This window comes from Apteryx mantelli, chromosome 29, assembly GCF_036417845.1.
Source record: "Apteryx mantelli isolate bAptMan1 chromosome 29, bAptMan1.hap1, whole genome shotgun sequence".
NCBI lineage: Eukaryota > Metazoa > Chordata > Aves > Apterygiformes > Apterygidae > Apteryx > Apteryx mantelli.
The window spans coordinates 4,605,051-4,629,384 of NC_090006.1; the positions used below are offsets into that span (position 1 = coordinate 4,605,051).

General features: G+C 51.9%; 1 protein-coding gene across 1 annotated transcript in view; it reads left to right on the forward strand.

Annotated features, from left to right (window-relative positions):
- The window catches only part of BIN3 (bridging integrator 3), a 50,028-nt gene that overhangs the window by 20,300 nt on the left and 5,394 nt on the right, over window positions 1-24,334 (forward strand). Inside the window, exons 3-8 of the mRNA XM_067312394.1 lie at window positions 179-219; window positions 798-859; window positions 4,951-5,087; window positions 5,714-5,754; window positions 18,803-18,944; window positions 20,907-21,041. Coding sequence (XP_067168495.1) covers window positions 179-219; window positions 798-859; window positions 4,951-5,087; window positions 5,714-5,754; window positions 18,803-18,944; window positions 20,907-21,041 — 558 coding nt within the window. The remainder of the gene's footprint in view (window positions 1-178; window positions 220-797; window positions 860-4,950; window positions 5,088-5,713; window positions 5,755-18,802; window positions 18,945-20,906; window positions 21,042-24,334) is intronic.

Below are 24,334 nucleotides of genomic sequence, written 5' to 3' on the forward strand. Positions count from 1 at the left end.
GACTTCATTACTTTTGAAATGTAATTCCTATTACAGCCCTAGCTTCTGCTTCTCTGGGTTCATGTAGGCATTTTCTGAGGACAGGTTTCCTTGCGCGGGGTCTTGAATGGTTGGGTAGCTGCCACTCCGCACCCCACTGCAGTGTCTTTGAGCTGATTTGAGTCTCTTCTTTCCATAGGTGGAGCGAGACTTTGAGAGGGAATATGGAAAACTTCAGCAGTAAGTGTTAACCATACTGGTGAGACAAGAACAGTAGTATACCTATCCGCTGTGCCATCTTCCCAGGAAGTTTTGGCCAGTTACACTCTTTCTAGCAAATCATTGCTGCTCTGTAATTTCTAATTGTTCAGGGTTTCTTTCGTTGGTGGGTGTTCAAAGGTGTCCTGAAAAGTATTTGCAATGGGTTTGAGGGTTGCAAATTATGACAGCTGTAAAGTAAAGAATGCAAAATTCACAGAATACAGCGGGTAACCAAATGGTTCAATGCTTCTGAGGACAAATATTGGTTTTACCATACTGACTGTGTCATATGTGCTCATAGTTATCGTCTGGAAACATTTGGGTTTACCATTTGTAGTAAGTGAAAGGACTTAGGTAAATATGTGACTTTGAATAACAGGTCACCAACCTGAAAAGATTGAAAGACATCTGAAAACAACCTGAAAAGATTAGGCAGCACTGAACTTCATGGATATTTTTAACTCACAACAGCACATACATGAATTGTTACATATCTAACACATTTTGGTTTGTTTCTTTACAATATTCAGAGTTTGCCTTGTTCTTCCATCTTTCAGATTGGAAGATCAGACCAAAAAACTTCAGAAGGATATGAAGAAAAGCACAGATGCAGACTTGGGTATGTGACTGTAGGATACATAGACTGTGAACTTGGCCACAAAGAGATGAAGTGACTTTCTCAAGATCACATGAGTAATCTGTGACAAGTCTGGAAAACAAATCTAGATCTCTCAGTCCCACTCAGTTTTCTTAGTTACAAGGCCATCTGCATGAGGGCTGCTGAACAGTAACTCAACCAAGGGAACAGAAAGTGTGTTATGGACTTAGTCCATATCTCTTGGGCTGACTTGCTGTGTGGCCTTGGACGAGTCACCATCCTGTCTTTGCCTCAGTTTCTGTAACTGAAAAATGGGAGTAATTATTCCAGTTCTCGTATTAGACATGCAGCAGGAGTCTCCAGCTGAGACTATTGTGCTGAGCAATGCATATTCATGTGCTTCAGTTGAGGACAATTTCTGCTGTCTGAAGCCAGAAGGTGGGATGAGTCTTTGGGGGTCTGTAGAGCACCACGTCGGCACTGGGCACGTGTATTTCATGTCTATGAACTGCTGACATGGCAATTCCCATTCAGGAATAACCTTACTCGTTCTCTTAATGGCTGCTTCGTTTGGCTTGACCTTGTTGCAGTGGGCGATGTAGGAAGCAATAAACAAGTCATCTCTGCCCGTACTGCTACAGCTGCTGGCTGCCGCGTGTGCAGAGAGTGACATCTGCCCTGCAGGTGTCCCGTCCCCGCGCACATCAGCCCCTGCCCGCTCACTTAATAGCCTCTCCAGTAGGAAACCAGTGTGACCGCACCACATGGCACGGGGTTTAAACAAACATGGGAGAGAGGAGAAGACTAACCCATCTGAAGGAGGGGAGCTGGGAGAGGTGGAATTTAGTGGGTGCCGATTATTGAACCAAGCAGGGCAGCCTGCTGAAGCATGCAGCAAGGAACTGTTTTAAACACAGATGGCTTTTCTCAGCATGTGGTTTGGAGCAGTCGCTATTCGTCCTGGCCCCCCGCAGCTCCGGTGCCAAGGCAGATGCACCAGCGCAAACAGGTGTGGGCTGCACTGGTCCAACATGCATTTCGGGGGAGCATGGTTCGCAGAGGGGCGGGAGGGAGCCCCACCGGGCTGCGTGCCAGCCGGAGGGCTGGTGAGCATGGGGGTCCCCATGGTACAGGCCCTCACCTGTGTACATATGTGTGTGCATGCTCAGCTATTGCCAGACATACACACAGATCCCTGCTCTTGCGTGCGCTCTCCCACCCTTCCAAGCACAGTGCTGGCGCATGCTTGCACAGGGAGGACAGTGGGAAAAGCACCGGGAACCAGCGCTGCCAGAAAGAATCCTTTCCAAGGGGAAAGCTGCCCTTTCGTGGGACACTGGTCATTGTCAGGGATCCTTGCTAAGTTTTTCCTTGTTAAGGATTCCCCTCCCCTCCCTTGCAGTGGGCGTTGTTTATATGGAGCATTTCAAGTCCCAGAGGAGCTGTGGGAGGACTTTCTTTTTCCGTTCTGCTACATGGCAGAGTCACAAATGAGCCTTGGCCAGATCCAGTAAGATCTGATTCCTCATTTAAAGGCATGAAATCATGAGTATAAGGGGAGATTTTGAATGTGGTCCTGTGAAGGATGGGTGAAGGAAAGGGAGGTAAATCTGACCAAGCACTGAGGACTGCTCTCCTCACCTGGCAGTGCCCGTAACCAAGAGGAGATAGCTGGGGTTGCTTTGCTAACATTTAGCCCCCATGTCTGATGAGTGCGGCGGTGCATCAGCTTGTTGTGTTCTCCTGCGTGTCTTATTTCTTCCACTGTACCTCTGCGTTGAGGGGGTTGATTATTCACTCTGCCTGCAAACATTCGCTGCAAATTGGACCTGGTGGCTTGAGTCTCCACCTTCTGCCAAAATAGACTCAGCTGAGAACAAGACCGGTTCCTCCTCCTGGGCAGAAGTTTTCCTGAGAGACTCAGCTGCTGCCCGGCCAGCTGCAGCAGCATGGCTGGGAAAAGGGTATGGGTTATTAGCAGCACTCTGTACTGTGGCTAGAGATCACTAACCCCCTTCCCCACCCTCTTTCCAAACAAAAAAATGGTATTAAGGAGCAGGAGGATGTTCTTTAATTTGAGACAAGAGCTCTCCTTTCAAAATGAAATGCAAGCGCCCCACTGGATCAACGTGTTGAGCTTTGCTCTCTGGAACGTGCATGGCTGTTCTCCACTACTTTATCTTGATTCAGATAAGCAGCGACTCTCTAAAGTCACTTTCTTTTGTTGGAATCCCATCCCGCACGCTTTATTTGCGGAGTGCTGAGCTGATGCTCCTCAAGCCCACCCCGGGAGGCAGCCGATGCTCTGCTCTGCTCCGCTCTGCTCTGCTCCACTCTCGTGGCTCGGGGAGGGGTGCGTGGCGTTTCGAGACCGCGCTTAACTGCTGCGAGTGGGGGACACCCTCCGATAAGGTGGGATCCCAGCGTTTCCATGCATGGCGGGGACAACGCGTGTGCCGGCATCGGCAAAGCTGCCTTGGGAGCAGCGGCGGGCAGGTACCAGAGCACACCGGGTTGCTCTTCCTCAGCCATGCAGGCGAGGCCAGCGATGCGGGGGAAATGCCTCGCCTGGAGTCACAGAGCAGAGCGGAGCGGAGGAGTCGTGTTTCCCGGCCTCCACTGTAGCCCTGTCCTGCTGTCAGCATCTCCCCTCCTTCGTACGGTTTCAGTTCTCCTCTTATAAAGGGAAACTGTAATTTTTCTTCCAGCTGAAGGAGTTCTGCCATTCTTAACTCTGTCCCGTTTTGGCACAAATCTTTCCTCAGATGTGGTCACACATATGGATTATATCCCATCTGTTTAAAGGTTTAAATGTCTAAACCCTTAATGTTTGGATAATAGATGGATACGGTAGCTTTGTTATCCTGTAGTGAGCGTCTCATTCTGCATTGAGCTTCCCAGCTATTTAGCTTCTGAGCTCTCTGTATAATTGTGTGTAACCTTTAAATCAGAATGTTTAACCCCTTGATTTATGATCTTAAGCCCCATTATTCAGATGACTTTAACTTTTAATATCTGAGTTAGTACAGCAGGAGTCTTTCCAAAGCTCATCTGTAGCATGGCTCAAGCATCTGGCTTTCTGATCTTAAGCTGGAATAACTTCCAGCAACAGTGCTGACGAAAAAGAACATTTTTTTTAGTATCAATGCCTTTTTGCTCTTTTTTGTTCGTTTATATATTGATGCTTGCTTTTTTATTCATTTTTTCCATTCTGTGCCGTAGTTATTTTGTTGTTCTCTTGTAGTGCTCCAGTTATAGGGATTTAATTTTCCTTTTGAAGACCAAGTGTGTGGATAGGAAGAGAGGTGTGTCTGATGGAAAGCAAGCAGGAGTGTTCAGCAAGACAGGAGCTGCAGCCCAGCAGGCTGTGAATCGGGGTTTCTGGGTTTCTTGGTGGCAGTCTCTGGGCCTGCAGAGACTTCAGCATTGCACCTTCCTCTTGCTGATGGAGGTGGTTTCCATGGGCATAAAACTTAGGCTCATTGAGGGAAGGCGCTTAGCTAGCTTGCGTCTAGTGCTCGTGTAGTGCCTGTTTAGAGAGTAAGAGAGAAACCTCCTGTTCCAGGCCTGTCAGTCTGGTCCTTTTCCACCAGCACTAAATCCTCTTCAAATATGTATTTTTGTAAAGCTGTTTGAAAGACTTAATGGACTGTGATTTTTCCTCATTGTGGAAGAGCTGTAGTGAGACTGAGAGTGACACTTAATAGTCTGTCGAGAAAAGACATATTAAAAAAAAATACTTTTTTTTTTTTTTATAAGAGAACAGTGCTTTTGTTAGCCTGGTATTATTTCTGGCAACATCACAAGCCTTACCTCTAAGTGATCCAGACTTAACTTACATAAAAACAGTTCTCTGGGTGTTTACATGAATGAATCGGTGGTTCTTCCACTGTTTTCTCTCAACCGCCAGCGAACGTCTTCCTGGAAAGTTGTGCCGACCTCTCCTGAGCGGCTGACGTTCCTGATTTTGTCCACGATGCCCCTTTGCAGGTGCAGGGCGCCCGCGGGGGTTCCCCGGGAGCGAAGTGTTGCGCGACTGTCCTGCAAGGCAGTCGCTGAGACGTCACCCTTTCTGCTTTCCTTTGCATGCTTTCTGATCCCGTTGCACGCAGCCATGTCAAAGTCAGCTGTCAAAATCTCCTCGGACCTGCTGTCTAACCCACTTTGTGAACAGGATCCCGTCTTCCTGGAGATGGTCACAGCCTTTGACACAGCAATGAAGAGGATGGACTCTTTCAACCAGGAGAAGGTGAATATGGGTCGGGCTGAAGCAGGGGAGACCAGGGTGTGCTGCGGTGCTGTTGGTTCCCCTCTCCCCCTCCAGACAGATCCGCCTTCCCTTTTTGTTGTGATCAAGATGCTTCCCACATTCATTTCTCCATGATCTTTTTTTGCAACCCTTCTGCTGGCAAGGGCAGCGGTTCCTCCCGTGAGCAGCTGGGGCTGGGCTTGCTCTGGAGTTAAGGTTTCTGCAGAATACCCTGAGGTTTAGTCTCTCCTCTTGCTCCTGCCCATGTTTCCTGCATGATGTGTGCCGTCACGGCCAGCCAGGGAGTGACGGAGCGCTGGCAGCCGGTCCTGGGCTCTCCTTTCCCCGGCACGTTGTGCTGTGCCAAGCAGCTAGAGCAAAGCGGCCCGGCCTGCCAACCGTGGGACAGGAGGTCCCTTCTGCGCCCTCGTGCTGTCGGTCCTGCTGGGGATTTCGGCTCGTCCCAAGTGCGTGGGAGAAGGTGGTGGTTTTTTGGTGAAAGGGCGTTGTGGTAGTGCTCAGAAGCCCATGTTGTCTTGTGGTGGGCACTGTGCAAACATGTAACGTTGTTCAAACAGGCTTTTTCAACAAGCCTGGCATATAATCACCCGTTTTGCTTTCAACAGGTGAATCAGATCCAAAAGACAGTCATAGAGCCTTTGAAAAAGTAAGTACCAACATTGTCGTATGAGCCATATCAAGTGTTTGTCACAACCGTGTTCTTTAGGGACGTGTATCATTGAAGGAGATGTTGTCAGGTTTAGAAATCAGTCCTTCATAAAGAGGTAATCGTTCACATCCCTGTAACAAAACGGTGTCCTCCTTGTTTTGCAGCAGAACCGAGGCGTGGAGAGACGGTATGATTTAGCTAAGTCTACACGATTAGTCTGTGGCAAGGGCAAAGACCTCTAGGGTCTTCATCTGCTGAATGTATTTATCTGTGCCTTGGAGAACACCTGAAATGAGTAATACTGAATGCATTAAAACATCCGACTTCTCTCCATTTATGCGTTTGGTTGCTTCCAGCATTTTGCTCCAGCTGAAGAAGGAAAATCACTAGTCGGTTCCTCTCTGGGCACTAGGCACGTTCAGCCCTGGGTCTTTAAGAAAGAGCAGCGCTCTGCCCTCAGGGCTCCTGGTGGTGCGTGTTTGTTTGAGCAAACATTTGTTTCCTTTGGAAGTTTACTAAACAAAAAAGAGAAAGTACGGAAATATTTTTATTGCTTGTAGGTAAAGACTTCCGTGTTTGTAAATACCACGCTCACACAGGAAGGAAACAGACCTTATAGTGCTGTTGTAGCTGGGCGATGAGCAGGTGGGGAACAGGGACACAGAAACACCTGGCACGCCATATCCCAGGCTGCTAACGCTGATAGAGGGATGCAATATCTTAAGACCCTGGAAAAGCGTCTCGCAGAGCCCTGCGTGGCAAAGGTCTCACGTGGGACCGTGTGCAGGGAAGCCACCTGCCGCGTCCCACCGAGACCCTCGTCCCGGGAGGAAAGGGCTGGAGCGCTCTCACACCCATCCGAGCGGTGCCTGTCCGCAGACCGCATAGCTCGGGAATACCACTCCCTTAGCACCGAAGTTGTTGACAATATTGTTCTGGCTGCCGATTTCCGTATTTTCCCCCGTTCCTTCCCAGCGTTCAGAGTTAGCTTGTGCCTTGCGGTGCGTCAGAACTCAGTCATGCCTCAGCACCACGGCAATTTTGTCACCTTGGTCTCGTCTGGTGCAATTCACCTCTGTCTGCACAATTTCCACTGGCGTTAGCAGCCATTACGAGTGTCACAGGCTGTACCCCCTAAACATTTAAGGAGTGTTTCAGTTGCTATACCAAATGTCTTCTGAAATCCTGAGATTTGCTGTTTTGTTACAAGAACAGAGCAAGAGAGCGAAAATAAAATAAAATGACTTTAATATGACAGTAAGTGTTGCAAATTGCTGAATAACAATTTTAGCTTAGGTTTGACATAGGGTGTTTTGGTTTTTTTTTTAAGTTGTTGTTTCTGCCCAAATCTGAAAGTAAAATCTCATATACCACTTAGCACATGAGGTTACACTGTTTCTATCTGGGGGATGTTTGGTGACTCAAGTTTTACTGTGGTCGTCTATCAATGACAAGAAATTCTTGATTATTTAAAAAAAAAAGAAGAAGAAGAAGAAAAAAAAAATCCCCAGTTTGTGCTCTGGAATTGTGTTGCTTATTATCTAGATTGTCCTCATGAAAGATACATTAACTTTTTCTTCCAGCATTCTGTTAAAACTGAAAGAAGTGCTTGTGTGTCTGAAATCTTCATGTGTTTTCCTCAGTTTGTGTTAGTTGGCATAATGAAAGATAATACCTCTCCCTGCAAACCTTGCTGTGCGTATTAAACCCTGGTCAGTTTATTGGGCCTCCGATTCAAGATAATCATGCCGCTTCTGCTTCACCATCTACTTATTCTGCATTTGTGTAGCATTTAGTTCAGGGATGACATCCTAGGTGTTGCAGTAGCACAAATGATACAGGAGGGGAAAGACCTCTTCACTGTCACTTTGGGTTTAGAAGCAGCTATGCGAGATCAGCTCATGTTGTTCCTGCTGTGAGGAGCTACTGGGGAACTCCCGGAGTGCTGCAGGAAGCGGGAGGTGGGTTGGCGGTGTTGCCCCTTCGGTCCGAGCCCGGTGCCTGGCAGTGCTCCGTCGCTCGGAGGTTTCCTCCCGCAAGGTGTGACGCTCAACCCGCCGTTTATCAGTCAAGTTCTTCAGTGAAACGTAAGGGTGTTTACTTCAGCGTCCTGGCTACTTTCCAGTCTTGGCAATTCTCTCTAACTTCCTAAATTTCCACTGGAACTGAATATGGTGTTTTTTCCCTTCCTGCCCTTTGGCACCTGCAAGCAGTTGCTGCGTGCTCTTAAACAGCTTATGTTTCATGCTTGAAGAGGCTGCATCTCAATGCTGAACAAAAAATGTTCCTTTCCTTCCCTCTCCCTGATGCTCCATGAGCATAGGTACGTGCATGGATGCGTCGTACAGCCAGGAACATTTCTGCAGAGCCCGAGGGTCCATTTTGAGGCTAATGAGATGCAGGAGAGAAATGCAAAGCTTGCACCTCCCCTTGTCCTGCTGGCAGATAAAGCCCAGTAATGTTTCTAGGATAAAAGTTTCAGATTAATGAAAGCTGCCTTGAGGATCTCTTCTTATTTCCAGTTAGGTATTGCTTCCCCTCTCGGAGACAGTTCTCCCCAGCCTCTCCCAAACTTGCTTTGACCTAGAAACAGGCTTTGCTTCAACAGCTGCACTTTATTACATCTTCACTGGTGGTCTTTTTATAGTTTATTAGCCAAAGACACAGATAAGTATAATCCAGGCAATTATCATTACTGGTAGTATATTGTAATCAGAGGCACATGTGCAGTAAAATCTGCATTCAGTTGTCCAGGGATAGTAGATTTCAGAGAAATATTGGAGAATTTGTTAAAAGAAACCATATAAAAGAAAGCAGTAATGGATTTAAAGGGGGTGGAGGCTCGTATTGTCTAAATCTCTCCGCTTCTGGGGACATAGGGTTGTTCAGACGTTTGCTTTTTGAGCCCCAACAAGCCCTTGGCTGGGAATCACTCATTTAATTTCAGTGAATGAGCAAAGCTCTAGTGAGAATATTACATATTTCAGTGTGTGGGTTGGGCAAGAAGATGGGGTGGCTGGGGAAGGTCAGGAGGGGTCTGCTCTCCTCTGTGGGAGACGCCTGCATAAATTCACACCAGAGCGGTGGATTTGGGGCAAGGGGGAAGAAAAACAGCTGCTTTTTACTTCACTCTCTAGTTTCCAGTTCTCCATTCTGGCTCGGGCAAGGAGCGAGGTGTATTGGCTGGATCTGGGATTGGTGATAGACTGTGTACTGTCATCTTAGTATTACATATTGTATGTCAGTATTTAAGGAAGGAAGCAGTTTAAAGGAGCCAGGTGGTTTGGAGATTCATTGGCTTTAATGCCTTTCACGTTTGGAGCTGATTTTCGTTGCTGTAGGATCTTGCTTTCACAAACTAGAGCTCTCCGAACCTCCCTGCGTATCGGGCGGCCGCCGCTGCCGTTCGGCGAAGCCCAGGCCGTGCCGCGGTGCGGCGGCGAAGGCAGCTACCTGCGTGCTCCGTGCCGGCGCGGGGGCAGTTCCCAGGGGTGGAATCCAGAAGCCTTTCACAGCAGACTGATGTATAAATTCAATTAGAGCTGTATGTCAGCAAATCCCCTGGCAGCTTTCCGCCAGGGATAAAAAGCCGGCGCTCGGCATGTGAACCCCACTGCCCGTCCCTGGCGTCCCCTGCGGGTGCAGCGTTCCCCCAGGGCAGAGCCTGGACCTCGCTGGCTTGGCCGCTACCGGCCCCAAACCTTCGGCCGTCCTGCCTGGCCTGTGCTGTCCCCGTCTGGGCATGCACCGAGGGCTCGGATCTTCTTTTATTTTTTCCCCCCATAACCGTGTCATTAACACGAATCCTCAGCTTGCACTTCCTCCTCTGACAGCAAAAGCAGATAACCAGCCGTAAGGCTCCCTGGGGGTGCCGGGGACCGGAAGCAGGAAAAGCCGCTTTCATGTCCTTACAGGCCTCTAATGAGGATTTCATGCACAAAGCTAGCCACATGGCTGCCCGGCCCCCCCGTCTCGGGGCTCTCAGCCTAATCCCCAGCTCGCTTCTTTTTGTACCGCCGTCTTCTTTTTCTGCCGCTTTTTGCTGTAGTCGGAAGGGCTGGTTTTAATTTCCCCTTCCTGGTGGGTGGACGGGCCCACGACGGACGTGTGGGCACGGGCTGGGGAATGGCAGGCATCCTCCAGCATAGCCCAGATGCTTTGGCCCAGCTCTGAGCCATCCGTGTGCCTGTCCAAGCTCCCTGCTCATCTCCTCCTCCTTCTCTTTCTTTTGCTCTTCACGCTCAGTAGCTCTGTTGATCCTTTTCTCCCTACCCTGGTGCCTGCTGTAAACCCTTCCCCATTTGCTTTTGCTTTCCTTTTCCAATCCCTTGTCCGGAGGAGCACGCCTGGATGCCACCATAGGCCACGTCGTGGTCCGAGTGCTGCTGCTCCGGGGGACGCTGCCTACCTGGGTGCCTTGATCTCAGCCCCCTTTGTGCTCCTCGAAGGCTGGAGCTGGGCGTCCAGCTGCGCCGGGGTCTGCCCACGCGGAGGGAAGAGGGAGACGGCGGAAACCCTCGTGCTCTCAGGTGGAGAGCGTCGCTTCAACGCCTTGGGGACGGGGTTGCGTTGCTGAAGAGCAGAGCAACGCGGGAAGAGTGCTTGAGAGATTTGCTGAATAAGGAGAAAAAAAGTTTTATCATTTGTTTTCGTGCACCTAAAAATCTGGCATTCCTTTGCATTCGTAAAGCTCCCAATGGGGTTAATCCAGGGGACACCAGTACAGGGAGATCCCACTTGCCGAAGACCCCTCAGCAAGTCGGGGGGCACTGGAAACACCCCTTCCCTTTCCGCTGTGATCCATCCCCAGCCGACCACGGCTCCGAGGGAGCGCGAGGGCAGTGGGAGAGAGGAGCCAGCAGGTGCCCACGGCTGCCCACTCGAAGCCGGGCAGATCTGACGGGATGCAACCACTCACCAGCAACCTTGTGTGTCCCCAGCACTGGGACAAGTCTCCCACCGCCACTTCCTGTGTGGTTCCGCAAACGGCGCGGGCCGGCACTGCCACAGCTTTCTGGCAGGCTCCGTGTCACGCTGGAGACGGAGAGAAGTTTTCAATTTTCAACCCAGCTGACAAGTCTGTTACTTGACTAGCTAATGAATCCGGCAGCCATGGGAATCCTGATGGCCCTTTTATCTTCCGTGGCAGTGTCTCTCAATCCCCATCCTTTAATTATGGGAAGCTGAAGGGAGGCTAGAGTGGAAACGAAGTGGCAACGTTATTTATAATTCAGAGGTTCTTCTAAAGTCAGGGGAGGGCGATTTTTTTTTTTTTCCGGGGCTAAAATGTCATCCTAAGAGGACTTCATCGGTACGCTTCCCCTCTCTCCCCCCAGCGGTGGGGAGACAGTAATTTGTGTTTTCTTTTAGTTATCCCCGTGTATCTCCCCTCACCTGCTCCTTTTAAGCTGCCTGTGCTGTAATCCCTGCTCAGCAGTGTTGCCTAAAAAGTGACAGGGAACAACGGCAGCTTATTCTGCAAGCTGCTTTCGTGGCAGCGGCCCTAATGCCCTGTGCTGCAGGTTTACCTTTGCTCCGGCTTCTTGTTTTCAGCACGGTACCCACCTAATTTTCTTAAAGTCAGCTTCAATTTTCTTTGCTTTGCATTAAAAAGAAAGTATCAAGTAACACGTTGTGGTCCTTGGGATTTGTGAGTGATTACGGCTGCTAGAACCACTCTTCCCATACAAAAGCACATTCTGGGTGGAATATACGGAGCAGGATGGTATTGGGTTTATCAATAAATACAGAATCGCAGAACGGTTGAGGTTGGAAGAGACCTCTGGAGATCATCTAATCCAATACCCCTGCTCAAGCAGAGTCTCCTAGAGCACGTTGCGCAGGATTGTGTCCAGACAGCTTTTGAATATCTCCAAGGAAGGAGACCCCACCACCTCTCTGGGCAACCTGTTCCAGTGCTCAGTCACCCTCACAGGAAAGAAGTTTTTTGCTATGTTCAGACAGAGCTGCCTGTGTTTCAGTTTGTGCCCGTTGCCTCTCATCTAATTGCTGGACACCACTGAGAAGAGCATGGCCCTGTCTTCTTTACACCCACCCTTCAGATGCTAATACACATTGATAAGATCCCCCCTCAGTCTTCTCTTCTCCAGGCTCAACAGTCCCAGCTCTCCCAGCCTTTCCTCATAGAAGAGATGCTCCAGTCCCTTCATCATCTCAGTAGCCCTCCGCTGGACTCGCTCCAGGAGCTCCATATCTCCAGTAGCTCCATCCATATGCCCAGAACTGGACACAGTACTCCAGATGTGGCCTCACCAGGGCTGAGGAGAGGGGCAGGATCACCTCCCTTGACCTGCTGGCAGCGCTCTTCCTAATGCACCCCAGAATACCATTGGGCTTCTTGGCCACATGGGCACATTGCTGGCTCACGGTCAACTCATCCACCAGCACTCCCAGGTCCTTGCAGAGCTTCTTTCCAGCAGGTCAGCCCCCAACCTGAATGGCAGCACAGCCCTCTGGTGTATCAGCCACTCCTCCCAGTTCTGTCTCAGCAGCAAACTTGCTGAGGATGCACTCTGTCCCTTCATCCAGGTCACTGATGAATAAGTTGAACAAGATTGGAGCCAGTGTTGACCCCTGGGGGACACGACTAGCTACAGGCCTCCAACTAGACTTTGCGCCACTGATCATAAAGATCAATTATAGGACCAAGATCTATTATAGGACTTTTCACCTGTGTTTCTCAAAGCACTTTTTGAAAGCAGGAATTATTATCCTTGCTTCATGTGCCGGGGGAACGGACATGTGAAACAACAGCATGGTTCCCTCATGAAGCTTCCCTCTGTCCTGTGCTGCTCTTCTCCCTCGACCACTTATCTTTGCTAAGCTTCCCTTGTCCTGTTAAAATGCAGCCTTTGCTTCTGGGGTTAGTTGTTCAGACTTCATTTCCAGAGTTGCTGCTGCTTAGTGTTTGGAGGCAACACAGCAACATTCTTCTCCCCTGAGTTCACCACCCATAGCACCCTTGGTGTCCTTGTCCCAGAGACCTCCCAGCCTCAGTGTAACCCTGCTGCCAGAGAGTGTTTGCAACGCTTAGCTGAACACTTACAAAAACACTTGAGATCCTCATAGGAGGAGGATAGAGAGTTGTTATGGCAGGGCTGCAGGCAGAGCTCAGGAGCCCAAGGTGTGCGTTTGTAGATGGAAGAAGCTTTTGGAGGCTCTGCAGACAGCCTTGGTGCCAGACTTTCCACTAGGAGCGTTTGTAAATAACATGCACGAGATATTTGTGAAGACACTTGTGTGACATGTGAAATGCAGCAATTTATTAAGTCATCAGAATAACTTGGCAGTTGTGGGAGCCATATCTTCCTATCACCCTTCACTTGTGTTTACCACCCGTGGCACTTGGTTTGAGATCGTATTTCTGTACGCGGCTCCCTCCTGCGAAAGGTTTCTTTCCATTTCTAAATGGGAAAGAAACCTACTTCTCTCTGAACTTGAGGGAAATTTTCAGAGCTCCTCTGGTAAGGAATTCACACAGAATAATTCCTTCAAGAGCCAGAGGCGGAAACCTACCCTCGTCTCAATCCAGATCAATTCCATGAAGGAACATGCTTCCCTGCTTGAGCTGCTCTATTCCTGCACGAAAATTAAACCAGGTGACTCACTAACCTCCTGCGAGGATCTTCAGCACAGAGAGAGCTATTTCTGCAAGCTGGTGGTGCCTGGAGAAGCCGAGGATGGCCCAGTCTCCTCCTGCTCATGCCAGCTGTGAAGGAACACCTCACTGAGACAGTCTTAGCTGCCACTCAGTGTTTTCAAGTGAATTGCAGAAATCCCCGTTCCACTCACGTGTTTGGCGGTGACTGCTCACGCGCTGTAGGAAAAAAGCTCAAGTCTTTCTCTAAGTGGGTTTCAACTTTGTTGCTCAGCAGTAGGAGGCTCGGAGCCTTTAACGAAATAGCTGTAGCATTAGCTGTTGGAGCCCCGCACACACCCCTCGGCACACCGAGCCCTTTCCAGGCTGGGGCATCAAGGAGAGCCACCCATGCCGCGGGAGCATGGAGCGCCGCGGGAGCACGGAGCGCCGCGTTCCCGGTTCGGGCGCTCCAGGCTGCGGCTTGTCGGGAGAGGCTGGGAGCTGGCATGGTGCATTGTGTTAATGGCAGCTTGTGGAGCTGAACCACCCCCCTCGCGCTGAAATGCAGCGTATAATCTATGCATTAAAAGTCCTTGTGAGACGGTAGTTGCTGTGCCTACACAGTAACAGCCTCTTCAGATTCAGCGCTGTAGCTATTTTTTTAAAGCACTGCCGGAGTACAGTGTCCTTCCATTATGGGCTGCAAAATCGCACCGAGTTCCTACTAAGAACAGAAAGGGAAAAAGATGAAGGCTTTTTTGCTTTAAAACCAGATTTGGCTTCAAAGTAAATGGAAACTATGTCGCCGATCCTCTTCTGCAGTCTCACTTGCTGCATTTCTGAGCTAAAGGGTTCCTTTTCTCCCCCTGCGGTAGGGCGTTTGTAAGATGTAAATGGCTACGTGCTAATTCTCTGGTGTTCTCAGAGGCTCTGTTAATGCACGAGCGCTGTGGAAGTACCAAGTATGATAGACTGTGCGAGAGAAAGTGCTCCAAAGATGGGCTCTCAGAAAAACGCTATTTAAAAGCTAGTGTCTACTACTGACATAATGCTTGCATTTTCAAGGCATCTTCCTGCTATGCGCGTTCCAGATCTGAGGCTGCGAGGTAGTTTGTGGATGAAAAATCGAGAGACGGATATTACCAAGAGCAGCAGTGGTATTTATACCACGCCAGCGTTCAGATATCCCAGGCCAGGATGGGTGCTTCAGTGCGCCGAGGGTCTCAGGGCAACGACAGCCACGTCCAGGCCAAGATGAAGCTCGACAGCCGTGGAGATCGCAGCCCCTGCTCGGCGTTTGGTGCGCTGCCTCCCTGCAAACCAGCAAAAGGAGGGTTCCCCCCCCCCCGCCCTGGCCCAGCCTGTCCTGCCATCTCCTCCGACGTTTCCTGGCGTGGCAATGATGTGGTCGGCGCGTCGCCGTTGCTGCGGCTCTGCTCAGCTCATTTTGCAGAGGCTGCCAGAGATGAGAGGTTCGGCGCCCCGCTACCAAGCCTCCCCCCATCAGGAATGTAACAGAAAATTAAAGAGAGGGGCTGCTGAACTGATTGTATTACTCATTTTTGTCTCTAGCACTTTAATATTCGTGGGAAATTTCTGCAGAAGTTGCAAGCACAAGCTGCCGACGTTAAGTTTGTGCTGATGGCAAAGAATGTGTGTCCTTTGCTACCGTGCAGACCTCTCGGCTCGTGTGCCCCATTCCCTTTTCCTGGGCAGTCGCTGGCTGCCTGTCCCTGCTGCTGGTGCCCTAGCCCTTTCATGGCATGTCCTTGGACGTACGTAGAGGGAAGACGTATTTTAATAGTAGCCCCATAGCCCATAAGATGGTGAATCTGTTCTTGGGCGTCCTGCGCAGCCAGGACCGGTGGGAGTCACTGCTGGCTGCCGCGGCATTTAAATATAATGATGGCAAGCGTGTGTGAGAAACTAACCATAAAAAGCAATGTCAGGGCAGCAGCATCTGATAGGCGCGCGGGCAGCTGGATGGCAGGGTGACGCGCGGAAAGTGTGCTCCCTGATGACTTTTTCAGGTTGCGCAGGGCAATATTAAGCTCTTAGCGCCGTGGCCCCAGCTGCGTCCCCATAATGATAGAAAGGGTTGGTGGAGCCAAGGGGTCAGACATAGAAGGCACAGTTGTTCGTGGTGTTTGCAGCTCCGGGACAGAGATCTGTCCTTCTGGGTGGTCTCTGGAGACTGTTGCCCTGATTAGTTGTTGTCCTGATGGTACAGGGAGTTGGTGGTGATATCATGGGTATTTGTGAGCTGTAGAATAGCAGCTCTGCGGTGACGGTGCTCTGCAAGAGCCTTGGTCAGAGCGAGGATATTATCAAGAGAGCACATCGCAACGTGTGAAAGACTCGCTGTCCGTGCACTGACCGGCCCAGGTTATCCTCAGCGATCAGGATTGCAAGAACATATCCCTGTTTCGCCATCTAAATGAGGCACGATCAAACACTAACGTTTCCCCTTCCCCCACTCTTCTGGCGCTTGCCCTCTGTAAACTGTTAGGGCTTTGGGATAAAGGCTTCGTCTCTGCACCCGACGGTATGGCACATTAGCACCCTTCGGCGTGAGCACAGTGTAGGAAAATGAAGTATTAATATGCATTGGACTTGCTGCGCAGTGCTGCAAATGCCCGTGGTTTTGTTTGAATCAAAATGTCCCTGTATTAAACATGCATCTGATTACATCTAAAGCAAATTACAGTCACAGGGTGGGATTTGTGTTTTGCTGATGTGCTCCTCGGACTGGATTCACTTCAAGGAGATCAGAAACCTGTTTGCCTCTGCTTGCCTCTCAGCAATAAAAATTGTTGCAAGGCTGTTTAGACACGTTTTCGTGAAAGGCCCCTGGTTTTGGCCTCTTGAAATGACCCTATGGTTTATGGAGATCAAATAAACGAGTCTGGAGGTAGAGTGACCTGCTCCATACGAACCCATTGCCTTGCAGCCAGCCACGGGGCAGTCCACAGCAGTATGATTTTTGCCACACGTTGCATTTCAGTTCTATAGACGGGGCTAATGTACCCAATTGCCAGCTTTTCCTCACTCTCCTGGGTTAGCTGGCTGTCTCTTCTGTCACATTCAAAAATATTCTCTCTTGTCTTCGCAGTCAGATGTTCATGTTTCCTCAATTTGTAACACATTTTAATAATATGAATCTCCCCATAAGCCTGGGTAATTGTTGGCTGCTGTTAATCCTTCTGTTTGGGGTACAGAGCTCTTCTTCAGCTGTGCTGTTTGCCAGGCTTATGGTATGGGAGACTTGGGCTGGAGCTTATGGAGAACAGAGATTGTCGGAGCGGGGAAACGGGACTGGCAGTTATTACAGTTAATATTTATGTAGTCCTCGTCACCTTCGGATGGCTTTACAAAGCTCAGGGGAGGTGCGAAGCCCCGTCATCACGTGTGTAGGTGTTTGTTTTTATTTCTCATCGCATGAGTGGGATTTTGGGCACTTGGGCTTGCAGGGGAGAGAGCCACGGCTCTGCGCCCAGGTGCTGGGGCAGAGCAGCCCGACCTGGCAGGGAAAGCATTCCCGGGTCGCTGCTCCGACCAGCAGCCCTCGCCTGCCCCTGGTGATGCCCCAGGGCTCCTCTGAGCAGCGAGCAGATGCCCAGCCCTGCGGGGAAGGAGCTCAGCTGGGGTCGGTGATGTTAGGCTGCACGGGCTCGGGAGCGGGCGAGCAGAGCTGGGGCAGACAGCAGCACATGCAGGCAGTAGGGGCAAGGAGGGATTTAAATGGCACGGAAGAGAGGTTTGGGCAAGCGTGCCAGCATAAGGGGAGCCTGGAGGAGGTGATGAGCTGGACATTAGAGGAGGTTTCAGGGTCCGTGTTGGTGCTGGCATCAGTAGCAAACTGGAGGTGGCCGGAGGCTAGCAGAAGGAGAGGTCAGAGCCGTCGGCAGGGACCTCCTGAAGACAAAAGCATGAATTTGCCCTGCAAGGTAGCGTAGATGCACCCAGAGGCTTGGTCCGGCCAGAGGTAACACCACGCTGTGGGTTAGAGAAAGGTTGAGCCATCAGCATCTGGGTGGGAAAAGGCTGCTCGGGTAGCAGAGCCTTCTCCAGCTCTGTGGTTCGTGTATGTTGTGCCTGCTGCTTCCCAAAGGAAAACCAGCGCTCGTGCGGCTCGCGGCTCCCTCCCCGGGAGTGGCGGCCAGGCATTACGTTGCCCTGCCGGAGCTGGAGCTCACTGTGCAAACTGGGACTCAGCGGTAAGGAGGAAACCGGCACGGCAGTGCAGAAATACCGGCTCTGAGTGATAGCGCTGGTGGACTTTTAGTCCAGGAAAACACTTGCTGTCCAATTTCCTTCCTGACAGTGATGCTGTTTCCTTGCATTTCACATCTCCTGAGGAGGAGGCAGTGAAACCAGCTGAGTTCATAGCAAGGCACTTTCGCTTTATAACCGCTGAGCGCCCATGCACGCACTTGCACGGCTCTGAACCCCAGCCCAGGCGCGCGTGCAGAGGGCCACCATTTACTGACAACTCCTGTGCCTGCACATTTCCTTTTGAAACAAGGTATTAGTAAAATGCCGCTTTAGACAGCTACGTATGGACAAGGAGACGTGGGGAAAGTGCTCTTTTTTCTCTCTTCAGTTTGCTTACTCAGTCGAGTTAATAGCATTGTTCTCCGGGGCAGCTTCCGTTCCCGGTCCAGATATAGATAAGGCAGCTTTCCATGTTCGTATGTGAATCTTTAAGATAGCAGCTGGAAGAGAAGGGGAAAACTGTTAAAAATAAAAAGCTAATTGTAAAACCATAAGGGTTGGCAGGCGAGCTCAAAAGCAGGTTGGGACCTTCAAAGTACTTTTACCAGACTTTGCAAAATTGCCTAGATTTTTAAGTATGTTTTTTTTTTCTTTTTAATTTAAAAACACACCCTTAAAGACATGAATTGACCGTAACAAAATCCAAGCATGTGCGTCTAGCTCTCCTTTCAAACACTGTGCCTTGGCTAGGATTTAAGGCATCTCACAAGTATCACTTAATCCCTTCTTCCAGCGTCCTGGAAGAGTGTAATGAAAGCGTCTGTGGTTGGAATAGCTCTCGTTTAAAATCCCTGGGTGTTTTTCTTAATCATGTTCTGAATTCTGGCCCTGCACTGAGCTGACTTGTGCCTCTCGGTGAGGGAAGCAGGGCCGGGCGGTCGGGTCGGTGAGGCTTGGGGATGGCCGGGCCGCGGGACGGGGCGAGGGGGCAGCGCAGCAGCCCTGGCGCGTGCGGAAAGGGGGGGGGAGATGCTTTTTCCCAGCTCTGACTGTCCTGTAGCAGTGGCAGCCGCTCTACCAGCCTCTGCCCCAGCCGCCCTGAGCCTCTCCCCGTCTCCTTCCGGAATTACTGGGCTTTTGGCGGGACGCTGCCCAAGCCGGCGCGTCTTTGACGTCGCCTCCACCCAGGCTGTCCTGCCCAAGGCCCCTTTGCGCTTCTCGCCCCGGCAGGTTTAGCAGCGTGTTCCCCAGCCTGAACGTGGCGGTGAAGAGGCGCGAGCAGACCCTGCAGGACTACAAACGGCTGCAGTCCAAGGTGGAGAAGTACGAGGAGAAGGAGAAAACCGGCCCCGTCCTCGCTAAACTGCACCAGGTACGGAGCCGCTGTTGGCACTGAAGACGCAGGGAAATGCCACGAAGGGGGCCGCAAACGAAACCCTGCAAGCGTGTCCCAGGGCTTGGGGCGCTTTGGGGGAGCCGAGGGGACCCGCTGGCAGCGCCCAGCAGAGGCCTGTGCTCACATGGGCCGTACCCCGGCAGAGCTTCTGCCTTCCACTGTTTGGCATCTGCGCCGAGACCCCGCGAAATCTCGGTTGGCATGCCTGGCCTTTTGGAAGGGTGCATTTTTCGATATAAAATTAACACGTACGGTGCTTGATAAAAAAGAAGTTAAACTGCAGCACTCAGCAGAGGGACAGAACCAAGCTGAACTTTTGATTTCCAAAATAAAATCCACAGGAACTGAAAACCGCTGTAAGAGCAGCTAGCTCTGAAGTCGACGAGCGTGGAATTCCCCTTGACCTCAGCGTCTGGCCAAACAGCTGTATATAAAAAGAAAAAGATCAGAGCATTTCCATTCTTTGTATTTGCCACCTGTTACAAAAATTAGTCTTGGAAAATTGCAGTAATTGGTTAACAAGAAGCTTTGCCAAATTCTTTTTTCTTTCCAAAATTTTAACAAAATCATGATTTTCTTTTTTTAATTAAATCTTCACTAGCATTCCTCCCAAAATCTGTTGCTCTTGCAGAATGTTTGCTTGATCCTCGAAGGAACAGTTGACTTCCTCAGAGTCAAAGAACATGTATTTTCTGATCACTTTCCTCACAAAATTAAGTATTGTGTTAAAGAATAGCCCTATCAGCATTAACAAAAGAGAATTCAGATTTAATAGTAAGCAGCTTACTTTGCTTAGCCTCAGTGACTAAAGCTGTGGCTGGAAAATGTGAATTCTTTTGTCCTGGTGATTAAGCAGGTTTTAGTTATTTTTTTTCCCCCCTAATGAACTTCAGTGTGATCTAATTCTCACCCCCCCCCCCGCTAATAAAGATCTTAACTAACCAATATGTGAGCTTAAACAGTGGCTAGGGCCAGAGCTGCTCTTAAGAAATCCTGAACCTGGGAAATCCGAGAGGTCCACGTATTTGATGGGAAATAGCGTAATCTTATCAAGGTATTTCTCTCGAGCTGTGAATATGTGTCTTCCTTTTCGAGCTGTTTGCTCCAAGTCTTCTGTTGTTCCGTGCTGGCAGTGTCCCACCCTAACTCCACCCCCGTGGCTTTAGCCGCTCTCCCGCTCGGAGCGGCTTGGTTTGTGTCAGACGATGAATTTGCTCATTTTCCTCCCAGACCTACTTAAGCCCGGGATGACTGCAGGCTTTCCGAGCGCGGCGCGAGGCGCGGGGCGGCTCGCCGGGTCGCTCCCGCCGCGCGGGATGAGCCTGCGGCGTCCCGGCGCTGGCCCGCACCCCCCCCCCCACCCCCCCGCCCGACGGCATTGCACCGGGATTAAGTGGCAGACTTGAACCTGTCTAATATTTCACAGCCCACCCCCTCCTGCCCTTTTCCACACCATCTCAGAGACATTTCCCTTTCTCCCCACGCTTCTGTTTAAAGAAGCCAGTTGGACTCGCTGAGCTGAAGGTCACAGGCAGCGCTGAAGGTGGGGCAGACTCCGCTGGTGATATTCCCGGGCGTCGCAGGGCCTGGGGAAGGGGGCACAGACCCGAGGGCCGCGGAGGCTCAGCACCGGCACGGCCGGTCCCACTGGGGCCGTTCTCCAGCCTGGCTGAGCTCTGGGTCAGTTTTGTCCCTGTTCTTCCAAAGGGGAAAACCCAGCTGGCTGAGGGTCGCCTTTGCAGCGGCCTCTCTAGCTGTCCCATGGTCTTCCCCCTCGTCCAAGGCCAGAGCCTGGGTCTCGCTGTGCTCTGTTAGGCGCTCGCTGGTTGTCCTCAGTTCAAAGCATAGCGGTCCACGGGCCAGGTGTCCTCTTGCAGGGCTGCTCTGGGACGGGGATTTTCCCAGGCGTCTGACTCCCCCTCCCGTCTCGTTTCCCAGGCCCGCGAAGAGCTGAGGCCAGTGAAGGAGGACTTCGAAGCCAAAAACAAGCAGCTCCTGGAGGAAATGCCCAAGTTCTATAGCAGCCGCATTGATTACTTCAAGCCCAGCTTCGAGTCGCTGGTCCGCGCGCAGGTGAGAAGCCGTCCCCTTTGCCTGCCAGGCACCGGCAAATGCCCTTCTGGTGGTGTTTCTCCCTGCCCTCCTCGCTGCGGAGCATCGCAGGCCCTGCCAGGGTTTGCATTGCTCTTGGAACGAGGCACCGTCTCGAGCTGAACGTAACTCGCAGAGGAATACGTAGCAATCCCCCTTGACCGCTCCGCCAAAATGCCGTTCCTTCAGCAATGCTGTTGCCTCGCTGTGGTGTCTGAGCAAGAGCGAAGGGAGCAGTGTTGATCCAGGTGTTGGGGCAGGTGGGACACAGGGCGGGTAACTGCTCAGCACGGTCCTGGCAGAAGATCAGGCTGGCTTCTGCTGGTACCTGTAGCGATGCGGTGTTGGCCGGATGTCGGATAGACAGGGCAGCGGGAGGTGACCTTTCGCTGCTTCGTACACCTCAGCCCAGATCTGCCTCATATCGGGGACATTCCCGGTACAAATGTAACATCCTGTACCACAAGGCCTGTTTTAGCATAATGCAGTTCGAGCCCTGGTTATAAATTAAACGCTGGAATTTGGTGGCTTATTCATTGGGATATGTCATCTCTTTGCATTTGCATTCCTGAGGTCAGAATTGGATCTTGTTTAAGATGATTATGATGTGCTCAGGGCTGGATTGTTTCTGGATATTGATAACCAGGACCGTTGTGTGCTGACAAAGATAGAGGCGGCTGCTGCGTAATCTGCACACCAAGGATTTGCAGGAAAGGGTGGCTTAAATAAAACAGCCTGCTTTAATTTCCATCTTCCAACTTCCTTCTGCGATTTACTGCTGCTTCTCCTTCCTTCTCCTCTCTCCCTTAAATCGTTAAGGCTGGGGAGGAACATTATTGTGATCTAATCTAGCTCTCCTTAGTGCAGAGCAGAATCTCGTCCAGACCAGTGGGATCTGGGGCCCTTGGCCCCTCTTGCCCAGTTGCAGGCGCCTTCTGAAGACCTGAACTTTTGGCATCCCAGGCAAGTGGTGTGCCCTGCATCCCTGGGTGCACCCAGGGGTCAAGTGCAGGAGGTGGGCGAAACCGCGCGTTGCTGTTCGCGTGGGCGTCTTCGCATGGTATTTTTTAGGAGCTGCTGCAGTGACACAGGTGCAGCAGGATGGCTGCAAGGAGGTGCAGCGAGCACGTGTTTCATCTCACCTCCGACTTGGGGCCTCTCTGCAGAGCTGCCAGCAAGTTGTCTGCAGGCTGATTCACCTACCAGATGGTGTCGATTCACCCTGCCGCCGCCTGGTTAGATGCTGGGGATGCTGTTCTGGCTGTTCCCTTAGCAATCGGGAGCACAGGGCTCCGTGTTCCAGCCATCGCAGCTGAAATAACTAGACTCCCTGGAGCCACGGCAAAGTTTCGCTGGCCCTTCCCCCTTCCAAGCTGCACAAACAGGCTCCCGCCGCTGGCTGTGGGTGGGTCTTTTGGACGAGACCTTGAAACCCGAATGCTGCCTGCCCTATCTGGGCATCTGCGAGCTGCTGGCAGTTTCCTTCGCGAGTGGCCTTGCCCCTCTGCCCTTGGACAAAATCTCCCTTCCCGCTGTCGTGCTGGGTGCCAGCCGGCCGCTGCCTTTGCTCGGCGGGAGGCAGAGCATGGGCGCCGGGGATGCCTCAGGCGCGAGGATGGAGGGGGCTGTTCCTTCCCTTCGGGACACGTCGGAAAGGGGAGCAGGGAGCCGCAGGGTTTCCAGTGCAGCAGGCGGCTGGAAGGGCCCGTTGCGGCGGTGTTGCTGCTCCCGACACGGGGCCGTTCCCTGCTGGGTCGCTGCAGCTTGCCTGTCGCCAGTGCCCTTTGCAGGACTCTGTTCAAACCCTCTGATTTCCTTGGGAATCCTCTGCTTTGCTTCGTGGCCACACACGGTCATCCGCTCGGTCTCTCTGCAGGTGAGGATTCTTCTTGGGAAAGGAGAGAGGGCTCTCATTTAATCCCCAAGAGGCGGCGTCATAGCAGAGCTGATGCATCTCCTGCAGGCTAGACTAAAGCTAGTCCCCAGTGAACGCTGAAGCCACATGTCACATGCTCTCCCTCCTGCATGGGAACGTAAGCGGGCTGCATCCTTCCACCCTGCGGCAGGGCTGCAGAGGAGCAGGAGGCGCTGGCAGGGGTGCGGACGGGAGGAGCAGCCCGTGGCCCCGCTGCAACCTCCCTGGCCGAGGCAGGGAGGAGAGAGCAGCCCTCCGCTAATGACTCAGCCCCGCGACCGTTGGTGCTGAGGCTCGGCTCCGCTCGTGTGCACCCCCCCCCCGGTTCGCAGCGCTTGCCTGCGTGCCCGGGGGGGGGGGGGGGGGGGGGGGCTGCACGGCGTTTCCCCTTCTGCAGATGGCTCAGAAAAAAAGCAAAAAAAAAAAAAGCAAGCAAGAAAAAGGGAAGTGACTTGCCCAAGGTAACTTAATGAGTCAGTGGCAAGCCAGGAATAGCACCCAGGAGTCCTGACTCACTGCGGTGACTGCTCACCTGCAGGGACCCCGGGCAGGGGGAGGCAGCCGGGGGGGGTCCGGGGAGGGTGGCTTCGCTCCCGGCCGCGGCGGGAACGGCCCCTTGGCCCGGGGCTGCCTGCGCTGAATGGGCGCGAGCCGGCGCTGGGCGGCATGTGAACGGCGGCGGGCTGCGCTGCCGCCCCCGGCCGGCCCATTCATCCTGCCGCTGCTCTTTCCGGGTTATCTCTCTCCCTCCACGCCTCATTGAGCTTATTTAGCTTCTCGGGGGTTTCGCGTTACTCAGTGGAATTTCTATTTTCAGCCTCATCTACGCGTATCTCGAGTAGCGATCATTCAAGGGAGCGCAGCCCCGGGGGGCTGCCCGGCCAGGGCCGGGGGCACAGGCGCGCGCCTCCTTCAAGGAAAGGGGCGCCCGGGGACGCAGCGTCGAGGCCGAGCCGGGCAGCCCCGGTAGGACCGGAGGCCGTGACTCCTGGATTCCTCATCTCCGAGTTGAACCTGCCGCTCGAAGGCAGCCTGCGGTGTAAAACAGTGCAGTTTTCCTTTTTTTGGCCCTGGAGAAAGGGGGACTAAAGTTAGACGAGTCGGTGACAAGTGGTGCCATCGGACAGATGACAATAAGCTGTAAACAGGGGCTTGCTGCTAAGCCTCCCTTGGAACAAGCCACGCCACGGGAAGGGGCCGGGCCCGAGCTTCAAAACAGCTCCACAAAAGTGGCTTTATGGTTTTGACCTAACTAGACCCGCTCAGGCCTTCATGCCAGGCATGCGGGTTCCCATGGCACAGCTTGGACCTGGGCCGCGGTGCCGGGTGTCTCCTGACGGCGTGACATGCCCCGAGTGAA